General features: G+C 47.3%; 1 protein-coding gene across 3 annotated transcripts in view; it reads left to right on the top strand.

Annotated features, from left to right (window-relative positions):
- LOC143136421 (kinesin-like protein KIF21A) overlaps positions 1 to 11,986 on the top strand; it is a 62,614-nt gene that overhangs the window by 28,219 nt on the left and 22,409 nt on the right. For 2 of the 3 annotated variants that reach the window (XM_076297124.1, XM_076297123.1), the window contains exons 7-15: positions 949 to 1,064; positions 1,752 to 1,947; positions 2,656 to 2,845; positions 2,924 to 2,987; positions 6,070 to 6,267; positions 7,659 to 7,706; positions 9,391 to 9,466; positions 10,515 to 10,632; positions 10,864 to 11,052. In XM_076297124.1, coding sequence (XP_076153239.1) covers positions 949 to 1,064; positions 1,752 to 1,947; positions 2,656 to 2,845; positions 2,924 to 2,987; positions 6,070 to 6,267; positions 7,659 to 7,706; positions 9,391 to 9,466; positions 10,515 to 10,632; positions 10,864 to 11,052 — 1,195 coding nt within the window. The remainder of the gene's footprint in view (positions 1 to 948; positions 1,065 to 1,751; positions 1,948 to 2,655; positions 2,846 to 2,923; positions 2,988 to 6,069; positions 6,268 to 7,658; positions 7,707 to 9,390; positions 9,467 to 10,514; positions 10,633 to 10,863; positions 11,053 to 11,986) is intronic. The other variant, XM_076297125.1, reaches the window with a different exon arrangement.

Raw genomic sequence — 11,986 nt, 5'->3', positions numbered from 1 at the left:
GGGCATAAGCATACCTCCTCTGACACTACGTGTTGACCTGTTGAGAAACTGCCCCACCTCAACCTCCTCTTCTGCCCCTGTGGGGGGTAAAGCCCCTGTGGGGCTCCAAGTATAGTGCTCATTTCATGAGAATGTGTAATTACCCCATCTGCCCTCCTGGCCCCAGCATGTTCTTCCATGGGTGTCATTTTAGACAGGCACCTGAGAGGGCACCTTAGGGCACCCAGGCCATTCATTTGGCGGCTGCTTGTTTCTCCGTCTCTTCTCAGAGCAAGACTGTGCGCCAACAGATGATGTGTAAAATGAAATCATATATAATCATAAAATACGGAATCCAGGCAGGAAAATGAGAGTGACAGGAATGTTTGTTATTATAAAAGTAGGCTACAATTTCTCCAAAGTTGAATGGCCGTCATTATCTCAATAACTGCTTTGACTTTTTGTTCCCAAATGGAAATGACATGTCAGGACATTTTATCTGGTGTGCCATCAAACACTGGTGATGGAGCGTTCATGGGGAATTCATGACTCTTCCTGCCTCCATTTGGTTTGAGTAGCTGACGGCAAGAAAGAGACGATTATGGAGAAAAGTGTGTTTAGGCAACAGTGTTGTATTTTAATAGGGAGACAGACTGAGTTCTGTCTTTGTAACTGAATCTCAGAGGTACCCGGTCATGGGGAGGGTGCTGTGTGTGTGTGTGTGTGTGTGTGTGTGTGTGTGTTACCCTGGCAACCAACTCTCCTCTGGTCAGTCGGTCATTCCACACCAGTGCCTGAAATCCACCTGTTGCCAGGAAACAGAGCTGCAGCGAGGGGGCCCTCTGGTGGTCAGTTTAGTTAATGTAGGTCCACAAAGAAAGATACAAAAGAATCAACACCTGTTGTGTTAGTTTAGTGTGTGTGTTTGTTTATTTATATATTCGTTTGTTTGTTTGTGTTATTTACTAGCTGGCCTTGGGAAATGTGATCAGTGCTTTGGGGGACCGGAGCAAGCGTTCAACCCATGTGCCATACCGAGACTCCAAACTCACACGGCTGCTGCAGGACTCGCTGGGGGGCAACAGGTGAGTTTCAGGGTATCTGGGGGTCGTGTGTGTGTGTGTGTGTGTGTGTGTGTGGCCAGAGATGACTGAGGCAGTTAGTATTCCAGCCTCTTTGCTGTGGCTCTGCAGTTCAGTAAGCTAACTGTCTTCCTTTACACTTCCTGTCTAATTACGTGAAACGGATAAGTGTCCAGTCTGGGATTCATCAACTCATCCAAAAACGTTTCCCTGAACTCATTTCTACATTTCTATATTCAGATTCCCAAACGGCCATGTAATGATGAATTAGAGTTCCCTCACGGGATCAAAAGAGTATATACAGTATACTTATACTATACTAGACAACAGCATAACTAGTCCAACTGTGATGATGATCATTCTGTTGTCGCTCCCTCACAGTCTCACAGACACACTCACACACACACACAAACAGACACACAATAATGATCATTCCGTTGCTGCTCTTTCTATCAGACGGTGATGATTGTGCGCGCGCACACACACACACACACACACACACACACACACACACACACACACACACACACACACACACACACACAATAATGATCATGCTGTTACTGCTCTCTCTGTCAGACGGTGGTGATGAACACACACACACACACACACACACACACACACACACACACACACACACACAGATCACACACACACTCTAATGATCATTCTGTTACTGCTGTCTCTCAGTCAGACGATGATGATCGCGTGCATCAGTCCATCTGACCGGGACTTCATGGAGACTCTGAACACGCTGAAGTACGCCAACCGGGCGCGGAACATCAAGAACAAGGTGGTGGTCAACCAGGACCGCGCCAGTCAGCAGATCAGCGCCCTTAGAACCGAGATCGCACGTCTGCAGATGGAACTCATGGAGTACAAGACGGTGAGCTGAGGGAGGGAGGGAGGGAGGGAGGGAGGGAGAGAGAGAGAGAGAGAGAGAGAGAGAGAGAGAGAGAGAGATGAACGAACGAGTGTAATGGTGAGAGAAAGAGAGAGAGAGACTTTTGAGGTTCCTTTATTGACAGTCAAAAAAGGAAACCAGGTAACATTAAAACCTCCCTCCAACCCCCCACCCCACCCTCCCCAACAAAAACAAAACACACCCACAAAATATGCAAAAAAATGACCACAAAAGAAAACAATCAACCAGACAGACAGACCAACCTAGCTATCAGTCACCCTTCATACGGCTCAAAACTTGAACAGTAATTCCCCTCTTTTATCCAGTGCACAAATACAACCCTTAACCCAATCGAGAGAGAGAGAAACGAGGAACTCAGAGTGCGAGGCGGTGAGATGGGGGGAGGAAAGGACATAGTAAATGGAGTGATAGAAGAACTGGGGGGGAGAGCAGTAAATGGATGAAGATCAGATGAGGACCCTCAGAACTGAGATCACCAGTCTACAGGTGGAACTCGGAAAGTTGGACCGGTGTCAGGCTTTAGGCTGTGCTCTTCCTGTTCTAGGTGACGGTGTCAGGCTGTGTGTGTGCTCTTCCTGCCTGTTCTAGGTGACTGTGTCAGGCTGTGTGTGTGCGCGTGCGTGAGAGACGTTTATGTTTATGTGTGTGTGTGTGTGTGTGTGTGTGTAGGGTAAGCGTATGGTTGGGGAGGACGGTGTGGAGAGTGTGAACGACATGGTGCATGAGAACGCCATGCTGCAGACGGAGAACAGCAACCTGCGCATGCGCGTCAAGGCCATGCAGGAGACCATTGACGCCCAGCGCACACGGCTCACACAGATCATCAGCCAGAACGCCAGCCAGGCACTCAGCAAGAGCGGTCAGTACACACACACACTCACAGTTTTAAATCTTGTGTGTGTTGAGCACTCATTAATGGTTCTGTTGTTTGTTGTAGGGGAGGGGAGTGAGGAGATCGGCAACATGATCCAGAACTACATCAAAGAGATTGAGGAGCTCAGGTGAGAGTGCACACACACACACACACTCCACACACATCTCCTACGTTTGTTATGTAGGAGGAATTTGTTCTCTGCATCAGGAGCACACTAGGAGCACACATACACACCCAGAGCAGTGGGGGTTATATGACTTCCTCAAGGGCACCTCATCTGTGGATGTGTGAGAGCGCTGTTCAGTCACTCCCCCCCCACCCACATTTCTCCTACCAGTCAGGGATCGAACCGGCCCACAAGTCCCATTCCCTGACCAGTAGGCCACGGCTGCCCACGGATGTTATTTATTAAATAATGCACTACATTAATACACAGGTGATGTTAGATGTTAAAATCCCTTGTGCCAAAATCCAAGGTAAAAACACATTCAGAAGCCCCTGCTCAAGTTTAACTTTAAAAAACACACTACCCACAAATCCGCCAACAAATGGTCACAAGCACATTTGGCCCATCCAACAGCAGTAGCCTATATAGTATGCGGCATGTCATTGGGGTTATCAAGTGGGCACCCTCATTCACCGATGTTTCGTTAAGTTAGGCCCACGACACCTCATGAAGGCTTAACAGTGAAACCAGCGTCCCGGAGACACTCCCCTCCATGCTGCCACCATATTACCACATTGAAATATCCAATACCCAAAATATTCTTAACCAGCCCAGGCATGGTCAAGGTTGGCTAGGTTGGTCCGTCCCGTTGATGTGGACTGAACCATAACCATAAAAAACCTTGGCCAACCAACCATCAACCTAGGCACAGCCCATCACAAACACAAAACAAATTAGCCAGTTAGCTTAGCCCGTTAGCTTAGGCCCCATCCCAAACACAAAACAAATTAGCCAGTTAGCTTACGCCCCATGCTGCCACCATATGCATGCGCCCCAGGAAGGGTAACTTCTCCTTACCCACAACCATTCGCTTGCCCGTTCTGCTGCTAAAGACATGTTACTAACCACCTGCCTTAGACTTCGACCACAAATGCCCAATTCAGACAGCAAGCCAATAGCAGATCTGGCCACAAACCCACGTGCACCGATTTCAATAGGCCTTAATCGTGCACTCCAACCTCGCTTAGCTGCCTCCTCTGCTATGTCAATGTATTTAGCTCTCTTCAGCTCATTGGCCACTTCCACTCTGTCTTCCCAAGGAACAGTGAGTTCAATGAAGTAAACTATCTTCTCTGAATCCGACCATATAATTACGTCGGGTCGTAGCTTAGTACTCACTATATGTGGAGGTACCGCCATCTGCTGGCCAAGATCAACCTTCATTTCCCAGCCCGCCCCATTTTTCAACTGACCGGTTTTACACCTGGCCTTCGCGGAACAAGGTTTATCCCCCTGACGTACAAAGTTAATTTGCCTTACCCCTTTACTAGCTGCTAATGAATTGACTTCTCTCCTTTTATCCTCTATTGCCGCTGCCACACATTTCAATACCTGGTTATGACGCCACGTATACCGCCCCTGGGTGAAACTTACCTTGCATCCTGATAGGATATGGTGGAGACTGCCCACACACGAGCAAAGTATTATTTATCATCCTCAACAAACCATTGACTTAAATTCTTGGGAGATGGGAGCACATCATATGTAGCACCTAACATAAATCTGATCTTACCAGCTTCCATGCCCCATAGATCTTTCCATTTAATCCGTCTTTTTTCCACCCCTTCCCAGTTCACCCACTGCCCTTGTTTTGCTTGCGACACTGCCTTAGTACATCTTACAGCCTCCTCCTGTCTATGCATTTCCTCCACTACCATTTTCCTCTTTTCTCCTGCAGAAGCCTTACTCCACAAGGGTTTACTTGCACCCACCCCTAGACCCCCCCCCGCCCGTGCTGCACATGGCCCATTATATCCCTATGCTTCAATGCTGATTGAGCTTGCTTAACTGCCTGCTCTGGGTTCCACTTCCTCCCTGCATTAACTGTGGGTGCAACTTTCCTCACCACTGGGTCCTTGGACTGAGTAAGAGTCAATTCCAATCTAGCCTTAGCACACTTAAATTCCTCTGTCAGACTAGATATTGGCAACTCTACAATACCCTTCCCATACAAGGCTACACTGCTTAAGCAGCGTGGGACTCCGAGCCATTTTCTGACAAAGGAGTTGATCATTTTTTCCAACCTCTCTACCTTTGACAGAGGAACTTCATAAACTGTCAATGGCCACATTAGCCGAGGCAACAAACCAAACTGCAAACACCACAGCTTGAGCTTACCTGGCAGCCCCGACTTGTCAATTTTTGCAATACCTTGCCTAGTGACCTGTCTCAAGTCTTCAACCTGTGATTTATCACTAAGGCTTGCATCATACCACCTTCCCAGACTCTTCACTGGTTTCTCCAGAACTGTGGGAATCACCTCATCATTTATAGCAAACTTCTTATCTGTTACCTTCCCTTTAACAATTGAGAGACTCCTAGACTTACTTGGTTTCACCTTCATTCTGGCCCATTGCAGATTACTATTTAACTTACCCAGCAACCTGTTGGTGCATGGAACGGTTGTCGTCAAGGTTGTCATGTCGTCCATGAAAGCCCGAATCGGGGGGAGCCGTGGCCCTCCCTGCAACTTCTCCCCACCCACTACCCATTTTGAGGCCCTAATGATGACCTCCATTGCCATTGTAAAAGCAAGTGGGGAGATGGTACATCCAGCCATGATTCCTATCTCAAGTTGTTGCCACCCTGTGGTGTAATCAGCTGTAGTAAAACATAATTGAATATCCAGAAAGTATGCTTTTACTAGGCTTTTAATGCTACCTGGGATTCTGAAATAATCAAAGGCCTCCCACAACAGACTATGCGGCACAGACCCAAAAGCATTAGCCAAATCCAAACTCATTTCCTGACCAGTAGGCCACGGATGCCCACGGATGTTATTTATTAAATCATGCCCTCATTTCCCAACATGGGTATGCTCACTTGCATTTATGTACTGAAACCCTTTTACTCTTTTGACTGACCCTATGCCATTGTTCTGTTGTCTGATTGGTTAGACTTGTGGTCTGTAACATTTTCCTTCCCTCTGATTGGTGGAGCTTGTGATGAGTAATGTTTTTCCTGCTCTGTTATTGGCTGTCAGGGCGAAGCTGCTGGAGAGCGAGGCGATGAGTGAGAGTCTGAGGCGGAACCTTTCGCGGGCGTCCGGTCGTCCGGGCTCCCTCTACGCGCCGGCCGGATCCTTCGCCGTCGCGCCGGAGAAAGAGGCCTCCGAGATCCTGGAGATCGCCAAAAAGGACCTGGAGAAGCTCAAGAAGAAGGAGAAGAAGAAGAAAAAGAGGTGTGTGTGTGTGTGTGTGTGTGTCCATCCTTATTTGGCTGAAGGGACATGCCAGTGGCTCTTCAGAGTAGAGATATCTGTGTGTATGTGTAACAGAGGTCGTAATTCATCCGCCGCTCACGGCCCTCGAACCCGCCACCTCAACACACACTGGCATGGGAGTGGAACGCTCTAACCGCTGAGCTAAAAGCCCAGGCTTCCAACTCCGCGGTTAGAAGCGTTCTTAAGGTTAGGGGTGTGAGGATTTACACGGGCAACTAGCATGCTAGCTCAGTTGGCCTCCGTTACACATGCATCTTGTAATGTCAGGGCAGATGAAGGTGCACATCATGTGTGTGTGCAGGACATCTTCCACTCTTGTCACAGTTTGTGTGTGTGTGTGTGTGTGTGTATGAAGGAGAGAGACTGTGCCCTTGTTTTGTCTGGAGGTCCTAATGGCTGTTCTCCGAGTGTGTGTGTGTGTGTGTGTGTGTGTGTGTGTGTCCTTATCGTGTTTGAACAGGTGTAGATGCAGCGGAACCCCTTGCAGTTTGGCCGCAGGAGAGGGTGTGGGTCAGAGTGTGTGTGTGTGTGTGTGCGTGTCAAGGTTCTGTCTGTTGTTGTCACGGTGAAGGGTGTGTGTTGTGGGTAATTAGTGACTGGCGCCATGCCCATTCTGCCCCTACACTCTCCCAACCCCTAATGATTAGTTGTCGTGAGGCGTGGCGAGGGGTGTGTGTGTGTGTGTGAGTGGTCTGCAGGATGTAAGGGGGTAATTTGTTTGAATAGCTGTAGTGATAAATGGTTAGTGGGTTACAGCATAGTGATTAGACTTGATGGCAGGGGAGAAGATCTAAGTCGAGAAAAGTGTGTGTGTGTGTGTGTGTGTTTGTGTGTGTCAGAGACACAATGTGTGTGATGGAGAATGTGTTCATAATCATATGCTATGTGTACGTTACCTGTATGTTATCCTTCATGAGGATCTTTCTCACTCCTTTTCCTCCTCTCCTCTTCTCTCACTCTTTCTCTCACTCCTTTTCCTCCTCTCATCTCTTCTCACTCCTTTTCCTCCTCTCGTCTCTTCTCTCACTAATTTTCCTCCTCTTTTCTTCTCTCTCTTTCTCTCACTCCTTTTCCTCCTCTCGTCTCTTCTCACTCCTTTTCCTCCTCTCCTCTCTCACTCCTTCTCTCACTTCCTTTCCTCCTCTCTTCTCACACTCCTCTCTCCCTTTCCTTTTTATCTTCTCTTTTGTTCCACTGTTTATTATTCTGTTGTCTTGTACTCTTTTCTCTTTCTCCATCCCTCCCTCCTTTTCTCCCTCCCTCATTTTCTTCATCACTCCCTCGCTCACCTCTCTCTCTCTCTCTCTCTCTCTGTGTCCTGGCCCTCACACACACACACACACTCGAAGACTTCAGCAGCTGGAGAAAACACACTCCGAGGAGCTGGATCATGACAGGTTTGCCCAACCAATCGCAGCCCCCCACCCCCGAACACACACACACACACACACACACACACACCCCTGAAACTCCCCTGCGACCTGAGTCTAATCCTTGTTTGTCTGTTTTCTCACCTTACCCTTGTATTTTGTGATGTATGTGGGTCTCTGAAGAGGGCTGACTAACCTGAACTTTTAACCTTTCACCCATAACCTTTGACCTTTGCATCGCTAGGCCTGGAGAAGCAGGGATTTAAATACTGAAGGGGGCCAAACCAGGGCTCTACAGTGCGCCCATTTCACTCGCACATGCGAGTAAAAATGATGGCGTGCGAGTGCAAAAAAATATTTAGGCGCACTGGTGCGAATGACTTCTAACCATGTCAATGTTTGTCTACAAAATACACTGCAACATCGAGAAACATTACTGTGCAAACCATAGAATCACGTCGCGAATGCAGCATAAAAACTACACCTCCCATCAACGTTAGCAGTTTCGCGTTGTGACTCGCTAGTAGTCGCTTCTATTAAATCCAAGAGTGCGCAGAAAAAGCGGAAAGTTAGACTAGCCAGCCAAGATGCAAAGATTGAAGAAATTAGTTCTTCTATCCACCGAATTCATTGGATATAGGAGGAACAGGATGAGATTCTGAGAATGCAGTCAGAGAAGGAAAGGTAACCTAACATGCCTTTTAGCCCAGTTGACGTATTGGCTGCAATATGCAAAATATAGCTGTAGCGAACAGGCACAAAAGTAGCCTCCCGTAATACTCCCAGGATAAAAAAAAAAATATATCCTTGATAGCCTATGTTGGGTTTTGTGGAAGAGAAAATTGACTGTTTTAGTAGTAGTATTAGGCAGTATGCAGTCAGATAGGTCACCATGGGCATATTTGGATTAGCTACAGATGGATTCACAAATAAATAAATTAGCCTACATTTGGCAGGATGCTTGATATACAGGGTAAATGCAAATATGGCAATGTATTATATTATTTTACATTAACAAAATGTAGGAAAATAGAACAGACTGAAAATAAAGTAGGCACTGATCTTTAAAATCCTGTTTCCTGTAGCCTAAATGTTGTCAGTCATTCTTAATATTCGCAATTGGTGCACTGGCATGTTTAACTGTTAGCTGCAGTGTAATGTTAGATTATGTGTAAGTTAAGTACAGAAGTGACTGTGCGCCCAAATTTTTGTCTGTGCTCCTAAATTTTTTAACTTGGGCGCACAAGTGCTCCTTGAAAAAAATGTTAGTGTAGAGCCCTGCGGGCCAAACGTATCTCACTTACAATCAGCAACCATCCATTAACCCTGCTGCTTGAGCTCTGTTGTTCTGATGACTGGTTTTAGACCTGTCCATTCTGATTCTATTGTTCTGATAACTGGCTCTAGACCAGAGCCATATAGATAAGGCTCTGCTCTAGACCTGTTCCTTCTGATTCTATTGTTCTGATAACTGGTTCTAGACCTGTTCATTCTGATTCTATTGCTCTGATAACTGGTTCTAGTCCTTTGTTAATATCCTGGTGGTTTGTGGATGCTTGTGGCCTCTAAATCAGTTGTGGTTACTCTGTGATTTACTGACCTTTGCTGACCGGCAGCATGTTTTACTCACACACACATACGTGGGAGCTGATCAATAACAAATGTGTGTATGTGTGTTGGTTAAGTCACGTTGATGTGTGTTCTCCGGTAGTGTGGTCCGAGAGGGAACGCCAGACAACGAGCTGGAGAGAGAGGGGCAGGAACGCACCAGCGAGGAGGCAGAAGGGGTGAGTGTGTGTGTGTGCGTGTGCGTGTGTGTGTGTGTGTGTGTGTGCAGTGTGTGTGTGTGCACAGTGTGTGTGTGCGCAGTGTGTGTGTGCGCAGTGTGTGTGCGCAGTGTGTGTGTGCAGTGTGTGTGTGTGCGTGTGTGTGTGCGTGTGTGTGTGCGTGTGTGTGTGCGTGTGTGTGTGTGCAGTGTGTGTGTGCAGTGTGTGTGTGCATTGTGTGTGTGCAGTGTGTGTGTGTGTGCAAGTGTTGTAGTCAAGTCACTATGCTTCCAGTCCGAGTCCAGGTTCGAGTCTCCAGTGTTCAAGTCCGAGTCAAGTCTGAGTCGAGTCCACTACTCATCCGAGTCAAGTCCGAGTCGAGTCACTATTAAATGCAAAACGGACAACCTTCGGGGCATTCATGTCTCCAGGCATTTGGCGCCGTTAAAGTTAACGTCCGTTATTGTAGGAACATGGTGTGACGTGCGATGTATGACATGAAGCCAGCTCGAAGCGTTACACACTGGTGAAAGTCAATAAAAATTCCTGATGGGAGCAAGTGTGCGGACATTCCACCCTTTTTTCCTTTTGATAGACATGAAGCAGTAACATTCCATTGCACTAATATTAATATTAAAAATAATTTAGATATTAAAATCATATACCAAATAATATTCTAATGACATATTACAATTATAGCCTAATGACATTACAAGTCCTCGTCTCAATTTCCGAGTCTGAATGTACGAGTCCGAGTCCAAGTTCGAGTCATTCAGTGCTCAAGTCCAAGTCAAGGTCCGAGTCCTTAAATTTAGCTCATGACTCGGACTCGAGTCTGAGTCCTGGACTCGAGTACTAAAACACTGGTGTGAGCGTGTGTTCAGTGTGTGTGTGTGTGTGTGTGTGAGAGAGAGGGGCAGGAACGCACCAGTGAGGAGGCAGAAGGGGTGAGTGCACTGTGTGTGTGTGTGCAGTGTGTGTGCAGTGTGTGCGAGTATGTAAACGTTATTTCATTTGTGTAAGTGTGAGCGTTGAACGTGTGTATGTGTGCACGTCTGTTTCACGTCAGGAGGGCAGTGACCATGACGATGGAGAGGAGAACGAGGGTGATGAGGAGGACAGTGAGATGGAGGTGGAGGAGAGCTCGGACAACGAGTCCGACTCTGAATTAGACGACAAAGGAGAAGGTCAGATATCACTTAACACACCCTGTGTGTGTGCATGTATGCATGCATCAGGCAGTGTGTGTGTGTGTGTCTGGCAGTGTGTGTGTGTGTGTGTGTGTGTGCGCGCTTGAGCATGCGTTTGTGTCTCAGGCAGTGTGTGTGTGCATGTGCATGCATCAGTCAGTGTGTGTGTGTGTGTGTGTGTGTGTGCGTGTGTGTGTGTGTGTACTCAACGTCTTGTGTGTCCTGTAGAGAACTTCCAGGCTGATCTGGCCAACATCACGTGTGAGATCGCCATCAAGCAGAAGCTGATCGACGAGCTGGAGAACAGCCAGCGGCGCCTGCACACCCTCAAGCAGCAGTACGAGCAGAAGCTCATGATGCTGCAGACCAAGATCAGAGACACGCAGCTGGAGAGAGACCGCGTGCTGCACAACATGGGTATGTGCACACACACATACACACTCAAACACTCACGTGTGCACTCACACGTGTGTGCGCACACACACACACAAACAAACACACACACACACATGTGCGCACACACACCACACACACACACACACACATGTGCGCGCACACACACACACACACACTCATGTGTACACACACACACATGCGCACACACGCACGCACACACACACACATGTACACACACACGCACACATGTACACACGCACGCGTACACACACACATGCATGCACGCACGCACGCACGCACACACACATAAATACAAACACTCACACGCGTGCACACACACACACACACTCATACTCATGTGTACACTCGCACGCACACACAAATACCCATACGTGTGCGCACACACACACACACACACACACACACACACACACACACACACACACACACACACACACGTGCACACACACAAACACACACACACACACGTGCACACTAGAGATGCGCGGATGGGCTATTATTTCAACCGTAACCGCATAGCAAAACTTATCATCCATCCGCCATCCATCCGCACCAACGTTTTTTGACCAATTTTCAAATCCGCACCCGCCCGCCATCCGCTGGTTGTTTTAATGTATATGGGTGATGCGGTGCTGCTGACGTGAGGCTAGAAAGCTCTTGCCTGTTCTAGAAAGACTGATCCAATGCAGCAAATATATTAAAAGGCTAAAGTCCTACATTGGCTATGTTGTAGCCTATCCCCAGAATATCAGCAGCAAACTCAGTCTCTGTCTCGCAAAAGTCACCAAATAAAACGCAGCCTGTAGCCTACAATTGTATCATTGTAATAAAAAACGCAATTTATCATTTCAACATGCTGCTATTTAGCCTACTAATTAATGCCTATTGTACTTTATTTTTTGCAAAAAGAAAGAAATCCATAATAAAATAACAA

The sequence above is a fragment of the Alosa pseudoharengus genome, unplaced genomic scaffold, assembly GCF_046254945.1.
Source record: "Alosa pseudoharengus isolate Yale_2024_CS ecotype anadromous, Long Island Sound unplaced genomic scaffold, YU_APseudo_1.1 YU_APseudo_1.1_scf_20, whole genome shotgun sequence".
NCBI classification, from domain to species: Eukaryota; Metazoa; Chordata; class Actinopteri; order Clupeiformes; family Clupeidae; genus Alosa; species Alosa pseudoharengus.
The sequence above is the reverse complement of the archived record's forward strand: the minus strand, read 5'-3'. Positions and strand labels throughout refer to the sequence as shown.